Source organism: Polyodon spathula, chromosome 1 (assembly GCF_017654505.1).
Source record: "Polyodon spathula isolate WHYD16114869_AA chromosome 1, ASM1765450v1, whole genome shotgun sequence".
In the NCBI taxonomy this organism is placed as follows: Eukaryota; Metazoa; Chordata; class Actinopteri; order Acipenseriformes; family Polyodontidae; genus Polyodon; species Polyodon spathula.
In genome coordinates this window covers 71110072-71137653 of record NC_054534.1, presented here as the reverse complement: position 1 = coordinate 71137653, position 27582 = coordinate 71110072, and the positions used below count along the sequence as shown (strand labels likewise).

At 34.8% G+C, this 27582-nt stretch overlaps 1 protein-coding gene across 4 annotated transcripts in view; it reads left to right on the top strand.

Annotated features, from left to right (window-relative positions):
• The window catches only part of LOC121321953 (nuclear factor NF-kappa-B p105 subunit-like), a 43898-nt gene that overhangs the window by 1612 nt on the left and 14704 nt on the right, over window positions 1-27582 (top strand). For 2 of the 4 annotated variants that reach the window (XR_005950990.1, XM_041261343.1), the window contains exons 2-15: window positions 4133-4179; window positions 4535-4622; window positions 9314-9354; window positions 10506-10604; window positions 17330-17478; window positions 17791-17954; window positions 19659-19817; window positions 22359-22463; window positions 23922-24013; window positions 24327-24465; window positions 25837-25962; window positions 26317-26415; window positions 26527-26724; window positions 26985-27126. Coding sequence is in view for 3 of the 4 variants with exons in the window: in XM_041261343.1 (XP_041117277.1) it covers window positions 4138-4179; window positions 4535-4622; window positions 9314-9354; window positions 10506-10604; window positions 17330-17478; window positions 17791-17954; window positions 19659-19817; window positions 22359-22463; window positions 23922-24013; window positions 24327-24465; window positions 25837-25962; window positions 26317-26415; window positions 26527-26724; window positions 26985-27126 (1643 nt within the window). In the remaining variant the exon portion in view is untranslated. The remainder of the gene's footprint in view (window positions 1-4132; window positions 4180-4534; window positions 4623-9313; window positions 9355-10505; window positions 10605-17329; window positions 17479-17790; window positions 17955-19658; window positions 19818-22358; window positions 22464-23921; window positions 24014-24326; window positions 24466-25836; window positions 25963-26316; window positions 26416-26526; window positions 26725-26984; window positions 27127-27582) is intronic. The other 2 variants (XM_041261349.1, XM_041261355.1) reach the window with 2 other exon arrangements.

Genomic DNA, 27582 nt, shown 5'->3' with positions numbered 1-27582 from the left:
TTTAGCCATAAAAGCCTGTAGCTCTTGCAAAGTTGCCATTGACCTCTTGGTAGCCTCTATGATCAGTCTCCTTCTTGCTCGGTCATCCAGTTTGGAGGGATGGTCTGATATTGGCAGGGTCTTGGTGGTGCCATACACCTTCCACTTCTTAATAATTGTCTTGACCATGCTCCAAGGGATATTCAAGGCCTTTGATATTTTTTTATACCCATCCCCTGATCTGTGCCTTTCAACAACTTTGTCCCGGAGTTCTTTTGAAAGCACCTTGGTGCTCATGGTCTTTGCTATGAAATGCACTACCCAGCAGAGGGAACCTACAGGAACTGCTGAATTTATCCTGAAATCATGTGAATCACTACAATTTAACACAGGTGGAGGCCACTTAACTTGGTGTGTGATTTTGAAGGCTATTGGTTACACCTGAGCTCATTTAGGCTTGCTATTACAAGGGGGGTGGACACTTATCCAACAAAGCTATTTCAGTTTTTATTTTTAATTAATTTTCTACAAATTTCTAGAATATTTTTTTCACTTGGAAGTTGTCGGGTAGGATGTGTAGATAAATGAAAAAAAAAAAAAAAAAACATTTTAATGCATTTTAATTCCAGGCTATAAGGCAACAAAAGGTGAACATTTTGAAAGGGGGTGTAGACTTTCTATAGGCACTCTGTGTATGTATGTATGTGTGTGTGTGTGTGTGTGTGTATATATATATATATATATATATATATATATATATATATATATATTTTAATTAAAGATGTTTCTTCACGAAGGGCTTTTTAAATAAATAAATATGCTTTCTTGATTTGATATGTGGAAAATTAATTCCTCCCACAGTGGTTATTCAGCTGTGATTAAACCTGCTGAGCACATTCTTAGCACATGCTTTGAAAGTATAATAATCTGTCAGTGAGTGGACACTCATCCATACACCCCCAGATTAAGATACATTTAACAGCTTGTGCTAAATAAGGTCGAGTTTCCTCACAATCAGACAAGCCCTTTCTGGGTATGTTACTTGTGATGAAAAGAGAGTTTACCAAAAAGATTATAGTCAGACAGCCTCCATATACCCTGAGATACCTGAAAGCAAAGAATGACACCGGGGGGGGCGGTTGGAGGGAATTGCTCATCTGCGCTTTATCCGTGCTTGAGGAATAATAAATGTGCAATGTAGGACAAAAAATGTCAGATGTTACCACCATTAGGATTTTTGCTTGCACTAAGGCAGCTGATTTTGCTTCTGTCAGTAGCACCACAAAACACATTTTTTTTTCTAATATTATTACCATCTCTCTGTATTTCTGTAAACTTAAGGCCAATAAAATGTACATGCTTATCTTTCTTCTTGACATTAAACTACTAACAGCAGTATTTGTACTGTTATTAAAAAAAAATAAAAAAAAAACCTAAACAAAAAAAAAAAAAAAAAAAAAAAAAAAAAAAAAAAAAAAAAAAAAGAAAAAAAAAAAAAAAAAAAAAAAAAAAAAAAAAAAAAAAAAAAAAAAAAAAAAAAAAAAAAAAAAAAACAACCTGCCCCCAGTAGAGTTTTCTACTGGTCCTAGTCACTCTGAAACCGGATATATCTAATAAAACAAGTTCTCCTGCAAATTTTATGCAAAAACCAGCCCGTTATTTTCTGTTTCAAGTACTGCTTGGAGACATTGCTGCACAGCTTCCGGGAGCGCTTTACGAAACTAGGGTACATTTTTTTCGAATTGTTTTTTTTTTTATATTGTTTAGGCTGATGAGCCTAGTTTTGAACCCTCGTTTAATGTTTTTTGAGAACATTATCTCATGTTCCTCTTGTTTTTACACTTCTGTTGCTGATTGGCCACAATTGAACTGTTTTATTAAGATGCATTTGGAACCATTTTTTGTTAAAGGAAAATCAAAACTAAATATTAAGATATGAGTACTGAAAAATGAGTACTAAAAAATAATAAACAAACCAAAAGAAAACAGAAGTTTAATTTAAGGGCTGAAAGGTTTCATACACTTCTCAGATAAATGATGCAGATGCACTTTTGGCATTTCTAGTGGATATTACCAGGTGGCATCATGAAATCAGGTCATGTTATAATTATAGGATATCAATATTTCAGTCAGTTTCCATTTGGAATAATACTTAAAGTATAGTTCTTTGTGTAGAAAGGATATGCAACATTTAACATGGGAGTATCTTTAATACAGTATATTTGTGTTAAGTTATATAGAGCAGTTGTTCTCAGGCAAAAAGATGTGGTGGCCCCAGAGAGTTTAAGTTCGACCACATTAGTGAAATGGGCTGAATGAAAGCCGCATATAAGTTAGCATTACAGTACATACACCATTACAATGTTGATTTAGAGAGCCAGGCTCTTTGGGAGTCTGCTGTGCTAAATCAGTTTAGTGGGGCCCTTGTACTAGTTTTTTTTTTTTTTTTTTTTTTAAATTTCATAAATCTTCCAATTTTGCACTTCCATTAGCTACATAGGTCTCAAATGTGCAGTTTTAAAAAAAAACAGACATGTTTTAATTTTAAAGCCAACATCTGGAACTACATTAGCTTAAAGAACATTCCCAGTATTCTTGCCTTTGCTTGGTTATTTCGCACCAGAACTGTTTTCTGGACCGAAGCCTGTTACTGGCTGAAGGGATTTCAGTCAATAGGGTTTGGTTAGGATTATTGACAGGATAGAAGCCAGTGAAGAGGTGGTGACAATTTTACCCTCTAGCTAAAATGACCCAAGAAATATAAGTCTAAACATGTGGCTATCAAACAGAAGTTTCTTCGACCAAAATTAAAATATGTTTTTCTTTCACAACTGCACATCTGAGACCTATGTAATGAAGAAATGTGCATGATGGAGAAAATGTATGGAACTGTTTTGTTAGCTACATTTACTTTAATGAGGAAAATGTTCAAGTTTACAGCAGAAGCACTCAAGTCTAAGAAACCTTAGGGGTGTATTCAATGAAAAAATATACAGTGCCCACATTATTAGCCTCTTCTATGGCATCATTCAGTCAAATGTTCCATCAGCACAGTGTATAAAAAATATTATTAAATACTACTATAAGTTACTGGAGTGTTTGTTGAGGCACTACAGAACTGTTTAGTCAGTTTCTGCAGATTTACCGTACAATGTTAATTTGTTTTGTATATGTATTCTCATACTCAAGAAAAACAATCAGTTGCCTCAGAAGATAATAATCCTAAAAATATTATATCTAATAATACTAAAAATATTATATCTGTCTAGAACAATTAAGATTGGTGGTTTAGTAAGAAGTTAAAATGGGTGGGCGTTTAGCAGTGTGGTATAGGCAACTACAGTCTTGTGTTTTGTTTAATATGGAGGAATTTTGACGATTCATTGCAATCTATTGTAAACTTTGCATGTGAAACCTTGCAAATGGAAAAGCACAGATAACATTTTATAGAAATACGTTATTATTTCGGTAGTGACTGATCATGGTGACTCAATTCTTGCCTTTTATCTGTGGTTCTCCTTGCAGGCATAAAGAGGCTAATTCAAATGCACACAACAGTAGCTGTAGAAACTAAATGACATAGGGGCTGATAAAATCAGCCTGTGTAATGCTGGAGTAAACCACACTGCTGTATTTTTCAGAGCATGTTATAGCAACAGGGAATCTACCTGGGTTGTATTAACCACTTCTTTTTTAGTTTGATTCCACCGTAAATTAAAGTCATAATAGTAAGTGTACAGTATTTTAATTTAAGAACATGTCAGGTACCCTACTGGTTTAAAGAAAACTCCCTATTTGCAGTTCTTACTGTCATGTAACCTAGTACACTAACACTAATTCATTTCACCAAGAAAGTGAGATTCCCTCTGTGCCTTTGACTCGTTGCTTCCTGTTAGTTACTAACTAGCTGCTTAATGACTGACATGGTTTTTTGCTGGTGAAGCTGCTGAGGTGAAATTACTTAAGAAGTACAGGCGTAATAGAGAAGGCATACAAACTGTGAGCTTCTTAACCCAGTAAGGTGCCAGAAATGCATGTTGTTAATAATCACATGTGAAACCTTGCGAATCGGAAGAGCACAGATAACACTTTATAGAAGTATGTAATTAGCTAGCAATTCTGACTATTTAATGCACAGTATGCTTTTCTTCAGATAGCATGGCTGATGAAGAGTCTTATCTGGGAGGACAAGGTCACCATGTAAGTATCTATGAATGTGAAACCATTAAATGTTGGGTGTCTTATGCTGAGGTGAGGAGAGACGGTTGTTACTCCTTAAATCACTTTATAATATTTGATGATCAGAATAGTTATAAAAGGCCCAGTTCACAAAATCTTTAGTCATAAAACAGATTTTGAAAAAAAAGACATCCTTTTAAAAAAACTCCTGACTAATAATTTTATGAATAGGGTCAATAATCCCAATAGATTCAGACAACACCTCTTTTGCAAAAAGAAACAGACGAAGCCTGAAGTCATATCTTTGTATTTTTTGTTAAAATGACTTTAAAGAGATGTGCTTTTAATGCAGTAATATTTTTTTTTACCTTCCCAGATGTTTGAAATAGATCCGTTTTCATCTTTAATTGGAATGGAGCCTTTTACTTTTCCTAACATGTCAACCACAAATTCACTACGAATAGGTAAAAACTGTTTTCCTATTAGAAATATACAATATTTTAGTTTTTCTCCACAAACCTTATTTTGCTGTAATTCCAAAGCCTGATAGCCCAAATGTATTGTTACTCTCTCAAGTTATTGTCAGTGTGTTCTGTTACTGGTATGCCTGTGAAAAGATCTTTGCTTGCCATTCATTGGATATTTTATTATTAATATTGGGCAGATGCTGCTAAGGTCTGCCAGGAATGCAGAAAACAGTTTGCATATTCTTCATAACGAAAGCCTGCAATACCAGTTGTCCTACCCCTTCCTTTTGAATGGAGGAAATAGCAAGCTGCTTGGCTAGAAAATTGATTTAAAAAAAGTATTTAAATTAACCCTACAGGAATTGCAATCCACAGTTCTTCCTGTCAGCACAGTCACAGAATCTCTTCTGTAGGATTGGGAGGGACATGCCTAGTCTAGTCTGAATGTACAGCTATGGACAAAAGTTTAGCGTCACCTAAAATTTTAGAATTGAGACATTTAAAAAAAAAAAATTAAAAAATATATGACTATAATTTAGATCTGTGTAATCAAAGAAACTAGAAAATGAAATCGCAAAAGTCTACTGGAAACCGTAATAGTAGTACAGTATTTCATGTTAGATTTTGAAATGTCACATTTTTCAATTTTTGCCAGTTTTTCATTAAGTATATGGAAAACTGCAAAGTGTTATGTAATTCAATATGCTAATGTAACATTATTCAGCAGGTTTCATTTACCTTCATGAAGCAAAAATGAGTTATTCTTTAGGGTAATGTAAAACTAATGGCCATAGCTGTAGTTTAAATCTATCTGCAGACCTAAATCTAGGATTACATTTCATTTATGATGGTGTAATCCATCTATATTAGGGCTGTCACTCGATTAAAAATTTTGATTGGTTAATTTATGGGCATTAGTTGATTAACCAATAGATTAATCAATGCACATTTTTTATCTTATAGTGGCTGTCCTGCATAGTAATACTTAAATCAATAGAAGAATAAATAAATAAATAAATAATACCAATGGAAATTTGGTCTTTATAAAAAACATTTGTATTATAATTTTTTAAAACAATTTACATTGTTTTAAATGTAACAAAACCCATCCTATTAACCTAATAAAACAGATTTAGGAACCTCATAACTGTCACACAAGTCCCAAGAGTCAGAGCAGCACATTTAACCTCATACTGTTTACCACTCTGGGGTAACCCCCTAAACACCAGAATAACACCGTGTAACAATTTTATTTTTATTTTTTTGTTCCTGGGTAGTAAGTGTTATTTCCTAATTGCTTATGCCTCAAAAGTATAGAAAATGGCTATTATTCCCCACAAACTTTGCTTTTGTGACCAGGACAGGTAAATTTCAAAATATCACTATTTCCAATGAGAAAACGGGCGCTTTTGTGTCTTTCGTTCACATAAAGTCAGAAAAAAACAACATATGAATCCAAATTAACTTGTATTTATACTAAAGTAATACAAAAATGACTACAAAAGATTTAGAAGTGAGTAGTTTTTCGAGATTTACGATTATACTGTAAATTTAAAAAGCAAAGTTTGTCAGGAATAATAGCCATTTTCTGTACTTTTGAGGCATAAGCAATCAGGAAATAACACTTACTACCCAGGAACAAAAATTGTGTTACATAGTGTAATTAGCGATGCACAAACACAGAAACAAAAAACACTCAGAGGTTCATAACTAAATCAGCAGTTTATAATGTTGGTCAGGATAAATGTGCCTCGCTGGATTTTACCACAGCGTTCACTACGGCTGGTTACAATGCACACGAATACCTTTACAGACACATGTCTGGCAATCATTTAAATCAACATAGATAAACATTCCAGTTCCAAATACACAACTTGAACCCCTTTTTATGCAAGCTTAAAACAGTTTTCTACCACTTCCTGGGAGAGAGAAATAGTGCACTTCAAATCAAAGAAAATGAATTGCAAAACATTTTCCAAAAGGACCATAGAGCAAAACTGTGATATCTTTGTGCAATTATTTACTTATAACCCAAAACTATGTGTGTCTTCTTGAGGACATTGAGAAAAAAACAGCTGTCATAGATTTTTTTTTTAGTGTTACTAAATTCAGCACACACTGTAAACCCCAAAGTCATTCTAAATAAATTAAATCAAGTTACATTAACTTAAAAAAATTATTTATAACACTTATCCATTTTAAGTTAGTTAAACATTCAGATTTACTTTAGTTTTTCAAACATAAATGGTTTAAGTAGAATCAGGGGACTAGATTCTTATTTTTGGAATTGTTTGTTTATTGTGTGTTTGTTTGGTGTATGTGTGTGGTTGCACAAGTGTTGTGTTTGCTGGTCTGTTGTTCCTCCGCCTGCTCCCTTACATGTGTTCCCCTTTTGTTGTGTGTGGGGCCACCCCCGTTCGGTGGTCAGTCTGCGGGTTTGACCTCCCCCTGTCTACATCTCTGCATCTGGTTCCAGCACATTCTGTTGCCTCAACTTTTTGTTGTTTAAATGAAATAAAAATGTTCAAACGAACCTGACTATTAAAATAAATCTAACTCAAGTGGATTAAGCTACATGTTGTGAGTTTTGTCAGCCTCAGAGAAAGTTGTCGTAACAAAAACTAAATTATATTAAAGCAATGAGTTTACTCAATTTTTCGGAGTAAACTTGACTTATCAGAGTTTATGGTGCAGATTCTGCACTTTGAGTGTTTAATAGCTATGGATAATATGTCATCTTTATCACAATTGTTGTTTTGTTATTTGTTTTTTGTTGTTTTTTTTTTTTTTAAAGCCGCAAGGATAGTAGAAACATATTTTAAATTATTTGAAGAACTGTACATATGAGGCCTGACCAAATATTTTGGTAGACCACATATGAGCATATTATCATACAGTAGCACTTACTGCAGTCTTTAACTCCTGTTTTTTTTTTTTTTAAAGAAATCCCAAACATGTAATTTTAATCTTTAAAAAACAGAACTTAAATAAAGACTGGAGTAAATGCTAAGAAAATATGTCCAATATTTCATATTCAGTATGTAAAAAACATTTAAGTGTCTGTTATTACAAAGCTGCGTTAAATATGGTAACTGTCATGGGCTTAAAATGTAGCACCCTTGTGTACTGTACAGTTGTATGATTATGTTCTATATTTTGGTCTTTTCTGCAAACTCTTTAGTTTCCTGTATCGTGTAAGGCTTATCCTCTGACAGCCATGCTTCCTGTCAGATTATGGTATTGTAAAATAATAAAAAGGTGCCTCTGCAAATAAAACTAATGTGTGTTGCTATGTTACGTCCAAATTGTGCTTCCTTTTTTTGCTTTAAATAACATTTTAAAAAATGCTTCTTTCTGCTGTGTTACAATTGCTGAAGAGTTTTTGTTGTATTGACTAATGATGGTTCTTAGTTACTACTGGTAGTGCTCTAACCTATACAACTGGTGTGCCCAATTGATACAAATCAGTATTAATATTCTGCAACAGAATCTGCAAGTAAACGGTGCAAGACGTTTTCATGCCTAGCAGTTGCTGGTTGATGCAAGGCTTGGTTTTATTGAATGTGCAACTAAACTGTTGTCTACAGGTATTTCAGGGACTTTCAGATGCACTCAATTATTTAAGCTGCATTAGAATTTTTTATGATGACATCATTTTCTGGGGAAATATTCTGGTAAAACAATTTGTCATCCCTGATTATACCATTCTCTTCTACATATGACTGAATGTTTCTGAAATGCCAACACCATTAAAGGGGAAGTTGTGTTAAAATGATATTGCATTTAATCTTTACTATTATTCACTATATATATATATATATATATATATATATATATATATATATATATATATATATATATATATATATTCTAGAATGGACTCTTTTACTCCTTTGCCTTATAATTACTAACTAACAATTCTGAAACATCACTTAATAATTTATTAAAATATTCTTCAAAATCACAGTGGTTTTTAATTTCTTTAATTTGAGGTTTGGTGTCTCTTTCCTTTCCATTGTTGAAATGGAGTAGCCAATTCGGCTGTACTTTGAATTGCACACCACGTGTTTTCTTTTTGTTAAAAGGGCATAAGGATTAGTCACTTCCAAGTCCCAGTTGCTTGTTCCAGCACTAGGTATTTGATGTGGTTTTTCACAATCAACCCTTCCTTGAAATGTAAACTGTTTATCTTCAGCATGGTAGTCAATTTTCCAGTTGCCACTTGTACTGCAGTCTGTATGTTCTGATCATATATATGCTATGATTTGAACATTGATGTTTGGAGAACTATAACATATCTATTCAGTTGATCTAAATGACGAAAGATCTAAATACCGGCACTGTTTATGTATTAAAATAAAACCACACCTAGAATTTAGTAAAAAGTCCTGTAAAGTGTTAGACATTTTCAATGAGTTTCTTTCTTTACATGACTTAAACAGTGGTTGTATTTAAATTCACCACTGTTTAGATCAATGGAACAGCCTTCAAGCTATGTTATAGTTTTGATATAAAACAGGTGGTACCTGTTTTTTCAATTTAGTGATTTTATTGATTGATCAGTTAATGAAAAAATGACTACTATTAAAACCTTGCCCACTATGTATTTCTGTTAAGAATACGTTAGTTTCTGCATTAAAAAAACAATGACCGGTGTTTTTTTATTTATTTTGTATTTATATTTTTAGCAGATGGACCATACCTCCAAATTATAGAACAACCTAAACAGGTAAGACTTCTGAAAACAAGGTTATACGCAGTGCTTAATTTGTACTTTGAGCTGCCGGGGCGCAAACGGTATGATTTTGTCAAAATATGTAAAAGTCACGGCACAGTCACAATAAAGCTATTCAGACAAAAAAGCTATTTTATTAATATGATATATTGTAATATTTACAGGAATACAAGAATTCCTTGTCCGATCAAGGAGGCGGGGATAATAATAATCTGAACGCTGAAATTAATTTCTTCTAATAAATGTTCTGGTTGTAAATTGAGGATTTTACAACATCTTTTTTCCGTTAATGTCTATTTAAACACAGCTGTGCTTTTTGTATTACATTAGAAGTTCACTGTCATCCCTGAGCACATTGTTAAGATGTTTGTTTCTCCTTTTAAAGCAGCTCCCCTGGCTGTCATGAAATTGTTTGGGATATTGCTCTGCTAGTAGCATAGAACTTAATGTTGCCACTTTACTTTTTTGTAGTTCTGTGTAAGTATTCATCTTTATTTGACGTTTTAACTGCTTTAACTTTGCACTGCTGCCAATTCAGACTTCTCACTTCCTATAGTTACACTGAGTGAAAGCCAATGGCAAAATTCACAGGTTCTTTGGCCGCCGTGATATAATCATTAATGCAGCTCTTAAGAATCGCACATTGGAAACACTGTGTAACAAAATTTTTTTTTTTTTTTTGTTCCTGGGTAGTAAGTGTTATTTCCTAATTGCTTATGCCTCAAAAGTATAGAACGTTTCATTCACATAATGTCAGAAAAAAACAACATATGAATCCAAATTAACATGTATTTATACTAAAGTAATACAAAGATAACTACAAAAGATTTAGAAGTGAGTAGTTTTTCAAGATTTACAAGTATACTGTAAATACAGTGTATACGTCAGTTAAATGATGTCCAAGCTTTCAGACTCACATACAGTTGTTTTTAATGTTGATGCTGCTGTGCCTACTGAGTTTCTAAACTAATAAACAGTAGATAAATTCCCAATCATCCCAACCTGACATCTGAGAGAAGATCTAAGATAGTGTCTGGAGGAGAAAAAAAATACTATTAATAAAAAAAAGGTGGTTATTCAAAATCTTTACAATATTAAAGAAAGGGACAGGCATGAAGGGTTTAGTGACTCATCCACTCTTTTAGAGAGGCTTTCGTTTCCGCTACGGGTGTGAGGGACCATCGCACGGTGGATTGCCTGGAGCCTCAAGTGAGAAGAACAGGAAATCCTTCCCACAAGTTAAGGTATGTGATTATATGGACCCCACATTGTCCTAACTTTGTAGACTGTCCTGCTGACCACTGAGTGGTAAAAGTGATGTCTGGGTTGGTGCTGGCTTGCAGTACAGCTCCGGATCGTGTTACTGGTAGTCTGTTGAGACAAACAACAGTTACAGCTGACACTACAAACACAAGACAAACACTCAAGGTTTTCAGCAATACAGCATTCCCTCAAGATCAAGTGCAACCATTTACAAAGGAACAGATTCCTTTGCTACGACCCCTATTTATGCCGTTCCTCATGACCCCTTGGTTAATGAGTGCATCCACTTCTCCAATCTGCGGATGCCACGCTGTTTCCCATTCAGATATCGTAGCTCCGCCCCTTTTCTAGCCAGCCGACTTCCACCTACCCATAGGAATAAGTTGTCATGCCTTTTAGTCCAGGGTACTCTGTCCACTTTACATAGTGCCCTCACATGTCGGGAGGGTGATCTAACACCAAACGTCATTCGATCTCAGTCACACTGAGTAATTGGAATTACATCTTCTATCAGTGCCCAGGCAAGTGAGAAACTGCACCAAACATCATTTTTTTCCTTATGTTTTTTCTTACCAGAGTACCATTCATTAATTTCTTCTAATTCCTAAATTGATAATCCTCCCCTCTTAAGAAGTTGGTAGCAGAATTTAAATATAAAGACATTTAACGAACACAGCAGTGGTGCTCCAAATGTTATAATTTACTACCAATGCAGATTGACTGAGCAGGATCTTTTTCTTCATGTTCACATTACAGAAACAATTTTTTGGGTAATTGTGCAATGCATAACATTTATTACCGTATTGTACCCCTTTTTTTTTTTTTTTTTTTTACCTACTAGTATCGACTGATGATTTAACTCTTGACTTCATATTTACATTGGTATCAGGGAAGAAGTATTGATTAATTCAAACTTTTTGTTGTTTTGGAGGTTGGGTTACGTTACACATTCTGACTTGCTTTATGTTGCTTAACAGCGTAATAAAATAAAAATGGAGCCCAACAATACAAAGCCTAATACCACTACAGATAAAAAATGTATTGAACACGATGAATGAATATGCTTGTGGTTATTACTACCCAGGCCATTTGCTAACCTGTTATTGCTGGTATATAGCATCCCAATGAGGGGAGCTTATACTGTGTGTTACTGTAAATACGCAGCTGCTACTGTCACCGTTATCAGCTCTGTCAATTTCCATTAGTGGCAATGTCCTGTTGCAGTAGTCCCTCGCTAATACAGACGCTTTTATTCCATACATTTGTGCCGGACACAACATATAATAACGCCCAATAATAACCAACTACGTGTGACACTAAAGCACTGTGAATGGCATGATAGATTCAAGTAGCCTACTAAATTAAGAACATGAATAAAATAGATCATATAAACTGTCATATACAGAGATTTGCTGTGATCGAATGAATAGAGAAATGGTTCTCAAACATGAATTTTAAAGGGCCACATTTGTGGCTCTGAAACATGACATGGGGCCGCAATAGGTGCAAGTGAGTCTGTTTTGAACCCTCCCCCCTCCCCTCCCCAAAATTTTTTTCAGTTCACACAGCACTCATTTCATTTAAGAATGGATAAAACACTGCACAGCTATAAAAATGATGTTAGTAATAAATATAACAACAAATACATTTACAGATGACTCATATAAACTTGCATGAATTGAGTTGGTGTGTATTTGAGTTTTGGTGCTTGCCGCGGGGAGTTCAAATAGAAGCCATGAAAAGGTGTTTAAGTATGCGTGTGTGGGGCTCGGTTTGAGAACCCCTGGGTTTGTGTGTGTAAAGTGAGTGCAGTACATGTGAGGTACTACATAGTTCATGCAGCAGGGAGCTATTTTGTGTTCATTGTTAATTTGACTACAGTAAAAAAGAAAATGCACTAAGTTAATTTAGTTTCAGTTTAAAATAATCTTTTATGAGTTCCACATTGTATTGTAATGTGTACAGCGAATGCAGTGGTACAATTTATTTTGTGGTACAGGGTATTATTTACAGCAGCTAGGTGTTTTTTTGCATAATTTAAATGTGTATGGAGAACACATTAGTGTTATTTCAGTGCAATGATTTATACATTTAAAATAAATTGAGCACTATATATTTGTGTGTGTGATTTTTTTTTGTTTCTTTTATTTTATTTTTTAATTTTTTTTCCTCCCCAAACTGGACACCTCAGTATTTCTGTCTGTCTCCAGACATGAACAATTAGGCGAGGGACTACTGTAGTATTAACCCTTTCACTGCCACATTATTTTAGCATTTAACCATGTCAATGATACTGACCACACACACATTTTACTTCATATTTACAAACCACATTATCAGAGGCACCATTCCCTTTTCATTATGCCCCAGGAATGCTGTTTTTGTTGAAATACACATAGTTTTGTTAGTTTATTAGTTAAATGAGGTTATTATTGAACCACACTTTTGTTTGGACATTGTTTATAGCTAAAAGTAAAACAAAAAAATCAGCTAAAAACAAGATAAAAAAAACAAAAACAAACATATATTGTACAGTGGAATGATGTTGATCTGTGAATGCCCACAGGAAGTAATCTAGTCACTAAATGTAGTTATTTCCTTCAAGGCTCCTGCAACCCAGTGTTTTCGTAGGAGGTTGGAATATGGTATTAATGTTCAGCTAAGAAATAATAAAAGGTATTGAAAGAATGGTAATCAGAGACTGTATAGATGTGCCTGTCAGTCTTCCCTCATAAATGTAGGTTACAGTTAATTTTTTCTGTATTATGTAAGCAGGTCTCATTGTGTAATATTTTGACTAAAGTTAAGGTTGTATGTCTCATGCTGCTGGTGGCAGTAGGAGCATGTTTGTTTACTTTAGAGAAGTAAACAGGCACCCAGAAATCATATTTATATATATATATATGTATATATATATATATATATATATATATATATATATATATATTATATATTATATATATATATATTCAAATTATTATATAGACTGAGCCATATACAGTTATTCAAAAGTGTTCATACCCTGACAAGGAAAATTAAATGAATAGCTAGGTGAGGCACCTTTAGCAGCAGTAACCTCTTTTAAATGATTAGGACATTTGTCAGGGAGCTTTTGGCGTGATTCTTTAGTGATTTTTGACAATTCTTCAACGCAAAATTGTTCCAGTTTTGCAAAACAATTGCTGAAATAAATAATTGTAACTTTTTTCCTCATCCACAAAAGCAAACCTTTTGCTACAAAAGATTTTACCTACAGTTCTTTGTTTTCAAGAAATTTCGAGAAATTATAAATTTCCATTGGGGTAGGTAAACTTGTGTATATATCACCCAGTAACGAGGAATTAATGTAGTGAAGGTGTCACACTTTTTACATCAAACTTACTGAATTGCCATGAAACTTGGCTAGTTATTGATAGTTGAATGTAAGTTTAGATTTCGAACAGCCTGTAGCCCCTTCATTAACACAGGTAATGGTAGGAAACAATGGAGAATGGCTTCAAGGTTGAATCTCAGCCTTGATTATTATTTAAGTCTTTTTTTTTTTTTTTATTTGTTTGAAAGGATTTTCCAGGTTTCTGATTTCTAACTGTTGATTGAGAGTTTAAGTCATTATTGGGGAAATCCCAGATTTGTAATTCTCTTGAAATTCCGCCGTGTGGCAGAAACTACTTCCAGTGGTGCAGCCACAGACTCTCGAGAAGCTGAAGCCTGTGAGCAGTTGTGTGGGCGGTAGCTAATTCTACACATGGCTGGGAAATTCCTTTTTTGTCACTGTTATCGATTAGGAATTTCACAAATATGTCTAGTTGTAACTCTCTTTCTGCATAGTAATCTTAAAGGTAATTAATTTCTTTTGGTTTGCTATGGGTTTTCAAAGACTTCAGGTCTTTGTTTAACTCCTGTTTTTTCAAGAAAATATTTCAAAGCGAAATTGCCTCACAACTACCGTGAATCCCTACCTCCAAAATGTCTCCCATGTTGTGATTTTGAAGAGTTTTCTGTGGGAGCTGGCCCAAACTGGTTTCAGGGCAATCCACTTTAATTAAAAGGGACTTGGGGGGCTAATTATGTTAGTTGTTGTAATAATTCATTTAAACAATTAATTTAATTTGAATAATTACAATAGTTCAAATTAATGTACGTTAATCAGCTTGAATGAATACTGTGTGACCATTACAGTAATAGATCACTGACTAAATTAAGACACTCTTTAGTTATCTTTTAAATAATCTGATTTTTCATCCATGTTAAATAAGACCTTATCATAATCATTTTATTTAATGACGTGTATAAGATCGAGGAATTACAATACACACAAAACACCCTGAACCACAACAAGGGCATCAATACATAGCTGGCAGGCACTTCATAAAGAGGACAGGGCATCAATACATAGCTGGCACGCACTTTATAAAGAGGACTGGAGATCAATACATAGCTGGCACTCACTTTATAAAGGATAGGGCATCAATTCATAGCTGGCACACACTTTATAAAGGATAGGGCATCAATTCATAGCTGGCACGCACTTTATAAAAAGGACAGGGCATCAATACATAGCTGGCACTCACTTTATAAAGGACAGGGCATCAGTACATAGCTGGTACACACTTTATAAAGGACAGGGCATCAATTCATAGCTGGCACACACTTTATAAAGGACAGGGCATCAATACATAGCTGGCACGCACTTCATAAAGGACAGGGCATCAATACATAGCTGGCACTCACTTTATAAAGGACAGGGCATCAGTACATAGCTGGTACACACTTTATAAAGGACAGGGCATGAATACATAGCTGGCACACACTTTATAAAGGACAGGGCATCAATACATAGCTGGCACGCACTTCATAAAGGGCAGGGCATCAATACATAGCTGGCACTTACTTTATAAAGGACAGGGCATCAGTACATAGCTGGTACACACTTTATAAAGGACAGGGCATGAATACATAGCTGGCACGCACTTTATAAAGGACAGGGCATGAATACATAGCTGGCACGCACTTTATAAAAAGGACAGGGCATCAATTTTTCTACAGCAACACAATTATATTGACCATAAAGAGTGTTGTTTGTTGTATTTCTTTAACACATTACTGACTGTTTATACATACAACTGGTCAGCATACTGTTTGTGTCAAACCCTATAAGCAATAAGTCTTTTACACCTCACTGATAATAAACAAAGCCCACAATATAATAATTAACCTCAAAGTACCATTGTACACATATAATATACAATTATAAACATATAATATATGCCACAATTGTTTACTCTATTATACCTGACACTAAATTATGGTACAGTATGTATGAGCTGGAAGTTTTTCTAAGATGATGTTACTGTACACAGCATTGGAGGAAATCTATCAATATACTTTACAACAAAAAATACTCCTCAAAATGTGTCTATGTTCTGTAACTATGTTTTGTAACTAAAGATATCAAGCTATTCATTTCTCCACAAGCCCAGTATTTGTTTGCCTTTTGTGCTGGTAGACGTGTGGTGTGATAAATTAAGTAATCTCTTGATCTTTAGGTTTTTTTGGGCTTTTTTTTATAGTTGTAAATCATGATGTGACTCATCTGACCAGAGTGAAAGTTGTTTTTTTTTTAACCACAGGAAACAGGGGTAGTCAAGTAAAAAGATCACCTCACTTAAAATGCCAGCTTTAAATACATTTAAATACAATAAATATAATTGGCATGAATTGTTGTTGTTGTTATTTTACAGTGACCTGAGATGGCTGCCGTATTAGAGTTGTGTGATTTTATTTATTGTATCTGTTTATTTGTTTGGTTTGTTTTTTGGATATTAAAGACGGTTCTAGATATTAGCTTCATGTCGCAAAAACTATTTAAGCTGGTGGCTCTCTATTTGCATGGTTATGTAAACTCTGTATTTGCATGGTTATGTAAACTCTGTCTGTTTGCACGGTTATGTAAACTCTATTTGCACTATTATATAAACTGTCTATTAACACGGTTATGAAAACGCTGTCTATTTGCACGGTTATGTAAACTCTCTATTTGCAATGTTAAGTAAACTCTGAATGCTAAACGTGCTGGTGACCTCTGGCCTTGTATGGCTACTGTTTTAAGGTCACATGACTTTTTACATTTCTGTTGTAAAGAGACAGAACACTTTTTACTAATGACTGGTAAACAGCTGTATTACATGGTTCTCTGACGTAAGTGTTGTCCAGTAAAAAATAATCATTTGACTGTCAAAGTCAGATACAACAGATAATAAGACTGTGCAAGCCTACTGTAGGTAATAAACACAAACATACAGACTAAATTAAAATGGTAATACAACCAGCAAATCTGCATATACAAATGTGAGAAATATGCACTGAAAACACTTGGGAAGATTTACAAATTTTCCAAAATGTACATCAGAGAACCCAAAGGCACTAAAGAAATGAATTACAATTGCAAATGCCTAATAAAGTATGCCCTGCTATTTTTCTTTTAGTGACATTGTTGAGCTAACTCTCTCGCAATGGATGCGTCATCAAGAAGTGCAAGACTTGCAGCATTATAACTTTAATGAATGCAACTTGTTCTGTGTGAAAATATGCAGTAGTCTTTACTGCCAAGACCAATATAAAATGCTGACATTTTCAATAATAAACAACTTCTGCTATTCCTTATGTTGCAGTATTTACTATTTAAAATGTCTAATATGCCCATTAGATATGCAACTATCAGGGACCAGCAAAGATTGTCATTCAGCTTGTGACCTATTCCAAAGAGGTACACCTGCATGCGCACAGCCTGGTTGGAAAGCAGTGTGACAAAGGCATATGTGTGGCTGACCTGCAACCCAAAGATACAAGCATGAGGTGAGCAATTGTAAACCTCTAGGAGAGCCTGTTGGCCAGCTATTGAGAGCCCAGTATTCCCCTAATGACAACATTGACTTTTGTCGGGAGTTTTATCCATACAGTACAGATGATTGAACCCTAGAATATATCTATGGAGTTAATAAAAATGCTCTTGTACAGTGCTTTTAAAACAGTAATAATAATAATGTTAACATATTTTATAATTACAGTGATTGTTTAATGAACTTGCAGCAAAATATAATTTGTTAAATGTCACAAATCCCCTCATAAACAGGCATGAACAGTAGCAATTGCTTTCCCCTCTCCTAGTTTTCCAAACCTGGGTATTCTTCATGTCACTAAAAAGAACGTTACCAAGACCTTGGAGGACAGAATGACTGAGGCGTACAGATTGGGCTACAACTACGGCATCTCTATTCACCCAGAAATAAATTCTTTACAAACCGAGGGGCAAGTACCAAGAGAACTCACAGGTAACGATTGGAAAGACTTAAAGAAACTTAAGATTTAACGACAAACGTTTTTACTAACTCTTTTTCAATGTTGAAGACATTGAAAAATACTTTTAATCAAAATAGTTGTTGTGGATTGATAAAGTTACTTTTAGTTTTTACTTTTAAGTTTTACTTTTGGGTGGTTTATAGTTCTGTTTGAAGCATTGGACACATGCCAGTTTTTGCATTCTACTGTATGTAAAGCATGGGTGTTCTTTCCACTTCACTGTACTTTCATGATACAATCTCTTTCCTGGATAAATCAATAGGGCTTGCAGGGTTTGCATATGTGCTTTAATGAAGAACAGATGGGCACAGCAGCATAATTATTGTGTTTCCTCTGCCAAACAACTTGCTGTTAAAATAATGTATAATATATGCAATCTGGTCTTCCTTATGTTATCTTGTGGCGCTTGTCAACTAGTTAAACCCATCCTTATTGTTTTGCCAGCAATGCAAATAATATAACAAAAACAGAAAACTCTATTTTGAATGAATAGCCTAATCGGAATTATATCATGGGATAATGAAATACTGTTGTGTTTTCCTGAATATAAATATGCTAACAAAACATACAAGTGGTAACTTCTCAGGCATTAAATGTCATAGTATAAATCAGTGTGAAGGGAAGTGCAGCAAAACCATCAAGTCAAGCTGCATTCCCTTCATTTTTTAGGGTGATCGAGGCAGAGCAGGGTTTCCACATTCCACAATCCAGAGACTAGAGTGATCTACTGCAAGTGTAAGAACAGTAGTTATTTCAATGTGGTGGCATTAGCAGCATAATCAGCAGCCCTTTTTTCTTGTGTTGAAGATCTTTAGGTTCTTTGCTTGTTGTTTTTATACCCTTTCTGTCCTGTAAGAACCTCAAGATCTCATCTTATCTGGGTGCTGCACAGTATGTTAGCGTATGCCGTCAGAAAGCAGTTGGAGCCTCACGGGACTGCTAGGTCCCAGTGTGAGGTAGGGTAGAAATATATGTAAAAAAATATTATTTTGTCCTGTTATTCATTATCTGCTTAAAATAATCACAATTAATTATTTTATTTGAGATGTTCTCCCTTGTACAGTAAGTAGTTTTTATATTATACTGTCATTTTTGCTTATATTATTGTTGTTATTATTATTATTATTATTATTATTATTATTATTATTATTATTTGTTTATTTAGCAGACGTCTTTATCCAAGGCAACTTAGAGACTAGGGTGTGTGAACTATGCATCAGCTGCAGAGTCACTTACATCTCATCCGAAAGACGGAGCACAAGGCTTGCTCAAGGTCACACAGTGAGTCAGTGTCTTGAGTCGGGATTTGAACTGGGGACCTCCTGGTTACAATCTCTTTTCTTTAACCAGCAGATCAGTGTTTAACTGCCTTACCAGTGTTCTCTCCCATAATTGCAATCACCCTCTAAAAATAACACAATAATCGATTATTGTCCCAACTGAATTGTTTCAGTTACGACACTATCTTTACAGTTGTCACTTTGGTTAGGTAGGTTGCATTCCCGATTGCACACAGACCCAGGCAGTTATCTTCAACAGAAGAAATGGGGCACCAGTAATCATGTTACTAAAGAGCCTATTCAGTCATGTTACAATTACAGAGCTTGGAAACCCATTTATGTCTTATCATGTTTTGAATTCCAAACTGCATGTTAAAAAATGGTTCCCTGTTGTAGATCACCAGAGAAGCCTCATTGCTAATGCTGCCATCAGTCAAACCAAGGAAATGGATCTCAGTGTGGTTCAGCTAATGTTCACAGCATTCCTGCCTGACAGTGATGGTGGATTCACAAGGCGGCTGGACCCCGTCATTTCAGATCCAATTTTTGACAGCAGTAAGTACTAGGGATTCAAGTCAATAAATGCATGAGAATCTATGAGCATGACAATTTTTGTTGGTTTTAGTAGACTTTTAAACTTTATTTAAAATACCCAGATTCCTTGAAGTGTGGAATGTCCAGAGGGGGTAGACCAATGCCAGTTTGGTACAATTAACATCCGTCCATGCAATAAAATGCACAATCAACGGAGAAATTGAAGAATGGCCATCTTGCTGGGACAGAAGTACACTTCCTTCTCTCCTGTTAACCCATTGCAAGTCTCGTGTTAAGAAATGCTTATCATACAATTTAAGAACAAACAACGCAAGGGCCAATGGTACTCGGTATAACAGACCTCTGAATAATCTCTAAACAGGTTAATCTGTTTATACTCTACATTTTTATACATATACATTATACATGCAACAAACAAGTTAATGTAGATACTTCTAGACCATGGCTGATAAATCACTGAAATCTCAGCAATGAGCCAAACTTTCAGTTTAGGTCAATCAATAAACCCTTAGCTACAACCCAGAGCCAATTTAATTTAGGATTTATGACTGACTTAAAGAAATTGTGACTGCCTAATCTGACTATCTGGAAAAAATACAACTTTAATTTAGCTGAAGATTTTCAACTGACTTTTTCAACTTAGATGTGACAGTGCAAAAAAAATATACAGCGCAACACATATTAGTGTATTATGAATTATTTGATTTATTTAAATTATTTGTACTACTTCCACACAAATTAGTGTATTGCACACAAAAACTTTTACTTTTGTTTTCATAGGTATGCTGAAAGAGCATCTAGTATATATTTAAAGTGCACACCAAACTAACATGAATTGGATTCAATTACAGAATAAAAAAATCAGTGGAAACTTATACAATCAGTCATACTGTCTGAAATGGTTGTTAAACGTTTTAAAATCTATCTGGAAATTACAAGCAGGATATCAACCAGTATTGTTTATAATCTATATATTATATATATATATATATATCTAATATATTAAACCCATACAGTCAGGAGTATATTCATATATCATATTTAATTATAACAGTCTTGAAAAGTATATTCATCAATATTACATACTCATTATCCACATAACATACTTAAGGAAAAGCCCCATCTGTATTTGTCTTCACTATTCTAAAACTGTAATTTTGGAAACGAGCACTAAGCATAAAATTATATTGTCACTATATTTTATAAAACCTTGCAGCTACATGGTATAAAAGCAACATTAAAAAGTTACAACTTGACAAAATCTTTGAATTTTAGTCAATTGTATACAAGCCTGCAGTCAAGAGTTAGTTTGTAAACAAAAAGATACTGTATTGTATAATTAAGCATTTTTCTTTATAGACCTAATGTGCTGACCTTGATTTGTAGTTTCTTCTGTATATGCTTCAAGTTCTGATGTGGTTGTTGGTTTTTGTGCCTTACTGTTTGTGTTGGTAGCTGCATGCCAGCCTGTGCCTGTCCATGTTTTAACATAATCTTCAGGTTTAAAGAATACCAGTGGTGGGCCAGCTAATCTGAACAGGAGCGACAAGTGTTGTTTTTTGGGGCTTTTTTATGCAGAACACTTTAGTCGTTCAATTCATGTTATGTAAATAAGTTGTTATATATATATATATATATATATATATATATATATATATATATATATATATATATATATATATATATATATATATATTAGTATTTACATGTTTTGCTGCACAGACGTTAATAGCTGGTTAACTTGGATTTGTTGCTCTACAAAGCACATCTGGAGGCTTCATAACCTTTTAACAAGTGATATTTTCTTTGGGAGGATGAAAGAGAGGATGTTTAATGTACTTTCAGCAATTACTCTGGTGCAGTGATAAAATACTGACAGTTATTCAGAATTCCAAGCTAGGCTCTATTATTATTATTATTTTTTTTTTTTTAAATATCATAGTCAATTATCTGTTTTCATTTTATACCATTTGTGATTTTTGTTTGTTTGCTTTCATTTGAAATGGACAAATGCTTATTAAATCCAGAAATGTGTGTAGTTTGTTACATGACGCATACGTGTTTGTCCAGGATCAAGAGAGCAACAAGTGCTATGGTTAAAAGGATGTGCAGTGATTTGCTTTGTTACAGGACTTGTTGATGATAATAATACTATGATGAAAGCTGGCCCACTTTATTAAGATGAAATACTGTAGAGTGGTGGTGTGGTCTTTAAAGTGCTTTTGTCCCTTTGGGTATGGTGCTGGTCTCAAGGTCGCACCTTATCCTGTAAAAGTGAAGGCGGTGATGCAACTGAAACCAAACCCCGGTGGTGCAAAACTCATTCTTAAAAAAAACTTCTGACAGCTTTTGTCAACCAGCATTTAGGGACATTTGAGTTTACTGTACTAAAAATTGCAACATTTACAAAGTATTACCTTGCCTGTGTCAGGCCAGAGTTTGATGCTTTTTTTGGGAGGGGGGGACGACTTGATAATTGCCTTTACAATAAAATTTAAAAACCTGTATCTTGATATATTTTTTCTTTGTTCGCCACCACAGAAGCCCCAAATGCCTCCAATTTAAAGATTGTGAGGATGGACCGCACAGCTGGCTGTGTTACCGGGGGTGAAGAGGTCTATCTGCTTTGTGATAAAGTTCAAAAAGGTAAACGTACGCCTCCTTTTTAAAAATGGCAGTTAATGTTTTAATAAATGGTGGTGACAGTGATGTCTCAAGCAGGCGCTGGGGAATTAGTTCAGTTGATACTGAACACATGTCAGAATGCTATTGACAAAGATTACTATATAATATAATAAAATATAGCCAGCCTTGGCTCGTCTTAGTTGAGTGAGCTACTGTTCTCTTATGTTTGGGCTATACCTTCTGTTCTACTTATAATACAGGTAGCTTGTTGGCAAGGGCACTGGAGCTAGGGGTGCTGGGGGTGCTGCAGCACCCCTGGCTTTGCATGGCTTCCATCATATACAGGGGTTACAGTTTTGTTCAGTGTCTTTCAGCACCCCCCCACTTTAAAAATTGTTCCAGTGCCACTGCTTGTTGGTAGAGCCAAGATTCTGTTTAAACCCTTCTGGGGGCAAGACTTAATAGTTTCTCTGCCCCTTGTCTGTGAAACTTTGTGCTTGCCTGGCATTATTCAGAGTCAGTTGATGTTTTGAATGCAGTTTATTTTTGTGATGTAACATTCCCTCCAGCGATGTTCATTATTTGATATGTGGAGCTCTCTGTGATGTGTATACATGAGGGATGCTATATAAATGTTTTGGGATGGTGTAGCATACATCCTGGGGGACAGCTTTTAAGCAGCAGAATCCTCATGGCCCTCGTCAAACAGAGTTGAAGGCTGTACATGCAGTAACCTAACCGAATGAGAAGTGATGGCAAGCCTGAGTTTTTTATAAACTGTTTACAATGGAATATCTGTAACATGTGCTGACCTAAAAACTAATTGGTAAACTAATTCCTGTTTAAATATCTGTTAGTTTCCAAAGACTTTTTTTAAAATGTGTAATAATGTAAAAAAGTATGGAGGTGGATACCTTTGGTTTACCCTTTCGCTGCTCTTTTGTGAGCACTATACTGTGTATAAACTAAAAAGAAAATGTTTTGTGCGACACTTGGCAAGAGCACAGAAGGAGCAGTGAAAAGGTAAATAGTGGCAGTCTGCCACCAATAATTTTTTTGCTTACACACATCTCATTAAAAGGTAAGATTTGAAAACAATGAGAAATGCCAACAAGAATAAAAAGTTGATCATTTATAACTGAGTTCAACTTAAGTATGATTCACCTGCAGTCTGCTTTGTCACCTACGAATAAGGAAGTGCTGTACGTGGCCCCAGGGTTAATGTTCATGGGATTTCCCCAGCACTACATTATACACTAAACAATGGTGTATTAAGCTATTTTGGGGGTTGAATTGGCTTCATTTGAATTGTCACACATAGTATTGTACTGCTGAAAATATAATAAAAACAACAACATTAGCTCTCAACTGCTGTGCATATCCAAATTATGACTCTGAATGATGCTAACAAATCATTGCTTTAAATAAACTGTTTATTTTTTTCCCCTAAAAATTCAATATGGCTGATTTTCCTAACAGATGACATCCAAGTTCGGTTCTATGAGGAGGATGAAACAGGAGGATACTGGGAAACGTTTGGAGATTTTTCGCCAACAGACGTGCACAGACAGGTCTGGCCCGTAAAAAAAGATGAAAAATGTAGCTGCAAGTAGCCAAAGCAAACTTTCTGGAATTGATACTATTTGAAGAACATTTACATTTTAGTTCTAAAAGGAATGGATTTAGCAAGTACAAACGTAGTAATTTTAAGGCTTTATTCAGTGCTTTGTTGTCAGCTTGACTTGAGTCTTTTAAAGTTGAACTATTGAAGCATTGAATCTGCTTGTACTGTCTTTCGTTAAGTCACAAAATAATTCATTAATTTTTCATGTGTTGTGGAAAAAAATAGATGACACTGGAACAAAATGACATTTTATTTTTCAGTTTGCTATAGTCTTTAAGACTCCAAAATACCGGGACCTCAATTTGCAAACACCAACCTCTGTGTTTGTCCAGCTGAAAAGAAAGTCTGATAATGAGACAAGTGAACCAAAGCCCTTCACTTACCATCCACAGGTTATAGGTAATTGTACTTGTATCTTTCACATGCTTAATCAGAATACTGCACAGTATGTAAAAAAGAAAAAAAACAGTACAGTAGAACCTGTCCTATCCAGATTAATTGGTTCCAGAGGGTCCATCAGATATGTAAAATATTGTATCTCAGAGGAGTTGTTATACAACATTGTAGTTGCTTTATTAACAGTGGGGCATTATACATGAACAATGTCATCAGTGTGTGTAAAACACCAAAGTGTGGTACTGCAAATACAAGAAAATCAGTGAAAATTATTGCAAAACAAAGCACTGCCGTACAGTATTTGACAATTACAAAATAGCATTCCAAAAACAGTTCTTACCGGCTTTCTGAGGCTATGCCAAAGTAATATGACAGATTATGCTGTATGTGTTAACCTGAGATACAACAACATGAAAGCATGTACGCAAACTAGCTGTGGAGGTCAGTGCCATAATCTTGTTTCAGCTTTAACAGTTAATTGTATGAATCCCTTGCTTTCTTGCTTTCTTTTATTTAACACGGTAAAAGTAGAAGTTACGTGATATGAAAACATGTAAAAAGTACAAATTAATCCATTCTGTCCTGCTAAGAGCCAAATGCATTGTTTTAAAACCCATAATAAAATGTGCATTGATCAGTTTTCGTCAGTACCGTTCAGTCGGTAGCAGCATTTGCCAGAGATGCATCAGTTAATAGAGGGTATTGTATCCTACAGGAGTGAATATGACAGGTTCCACTGTATATAGAGAGATTTGGAATTTGATAATTAGGATTGGTATTTTCATTCTGCATTCCTGTCTGATTTGAGGGTTGTTTATCAGCTCAACATGCGGTTGCAGGATTTGTTGCCACTTTCACAAGTACAAATTAAAAACAATTATGTTATTAAATTTGTAAACAGTGAGACATGTAGAAAAAATAAACTTATTATTATTATTATTATTATTATATATTATTATTATTATTATTATTATTATTATTATTATTGTATTTTACATACAATGTGCAATATATGAAGACTGCTAGTAATGCACGTCAAATCTGTCGATTATGTTGCAACAATTTATTATTTATTTTGTTAGTTATAGAAGACTATAACATTAGAAGATGACACAAGCAGTTTGCCATGTGTACTGAATCCAGCGGTACATAACTCAATGGAATCTTGTATAAGTGGAATTCACACTTTCACTTCTGTACATAACCGAGATCAACACACAAACTTTTGCAGCTTTGTTCTGCTTAAAATAATAAAAAATAAATAAAAATGAATGTACTGGTTTCAACAATTCAGTTTACATTTTTATTGATGTAAACACACATATTTACATTTTTTTGTGTAGAAGATGAGTATGTGTCTTTCTTTGTGCACAGATAAGGAGGAGGTCCAGAGGAAGCGTCAGAAGACACTGCCCAGCTTTCCGGATTATGGTTCAGGAGCTGGTGGAGGGGGAGGAGGGATGTACGGTGGGGCAGGAGGGGCTCCGGGAACAGGAGGGGGTAAGCCGATACAAATCTGGCACCTTTCCTTCATTCAAACATAAAAACATTCAAAATAAATACAATCAATTGTTATGCTTTGAGAATTGAATATAGTTTTGTTCCTCTTCTTCACTGCACCTTTATTCAGACTAACTTGTCCAGTGTGATTGTAGTGACAGACTGTATTTTGATCCTAGTCTCTTAAGGCTATTGAATTTTCCAGTGATGTAGTAGTGCCATAGACAAGAGCAGTACATTATTTTATTAGGAATAAGTAGTTCAACAAACAGGTTATTACTGTTATATTCATTTTCTGTAAAGGTCATATTTAATATGTAAGGGTACTGCACATAACATCTTTTTCTTTTATAGCTGGATTCAATTACCAAGGATACTCAAACTATAATAATTTTGGAAGCCGCTATCCATATTCTGGTGGTCCCAGCAGCTCTGGTGCTGCAATGAAACATGGTAAAAGAAAAATACATTTATTTTATTATTTTATATGTGAGAAGCCATTTGAGTTGTACTTGAACTCTTTCGGCACTAAACAACATTACATGACATTTCCAAATGTTAAAGCTTCAAAGGGCCATGCAGATGATGGCGATGACAGTGACTTGGATGATGATAGTGAGGCCCAGGGTAATCCGAAGACTAGCTGCCAGAAGAAGTCAGAAGATGTGCAAAAAGTCTCTGAGGAGGAGAGTACATCAGATGGAGCGGATCAGGGCCCTACCGAAGAATCACTGAAGACGGAAGAAACTAAAAGCAGAGTCGGTACGTACATCCATAACCTTAACGATTAAACTGTTACAAAAAAAACTAAAAAGAATAGAAATTCAATAAAGTAATAGACAAAGTTTGTCAAGTGGGCTACAGTATGAGATTTTTCAATATTTAAAATGATTTAATTGTAAGTTGTTTTTATAAATACTGGTAGCCATTTAGGACTTGGATATATTTTTTTTTAATGGAACGCAGATGTTCTCTGATGATGTCCCTAAAGTTGTTGTTTTTTTTGTTCTCTCTCTGTCTAGACCGACTGTTCGTTGAAAAGGCTATGCAGCTTGCTAAGCGACATGGGGACGCGCTCTTTAATTACGCCATCACTGGGGATGTGAGAATGTTGCTGGCTATTCAGAGACCCCTCGTGGCAGTTCAGGATGGAAAAGGAGATACGTAAGTCAAAAAGTCACTTTCCGAGAGCAATCAATAGAAACAATGAAGGTTGTTTTATTTTATAGATCAAAGTTTGATGTGTTACCTCAGCACAAATACTGTAGTATATAGTAAATAGATCTGAACATTTCTGGACATTTTTGGATTTACAACCTTGAAGACTTTATAGAGTATTTGCGAAAAGCTTCAGCACCCTCTTGTGTCCAGTGTTGTATGCAGGGTGGGACAAATCACTTTCTATGTTGGTGGCCATTTGGCCACTAGCTTTCAAAACCTGCTGGCCAAGTGAGCTTTTATGGTGGCCAACATTTTCAAACGTAGGCAATATGAGAAGACATGTATATGTTGCACACACATTGCTTTTACATGCTTTGTTTTCATGTAATGGGTGTTTTTTTTTAATTATCTTTAAATTGTAGGCGGGGAACTATATACAATCAATGTACCAGGAAACTA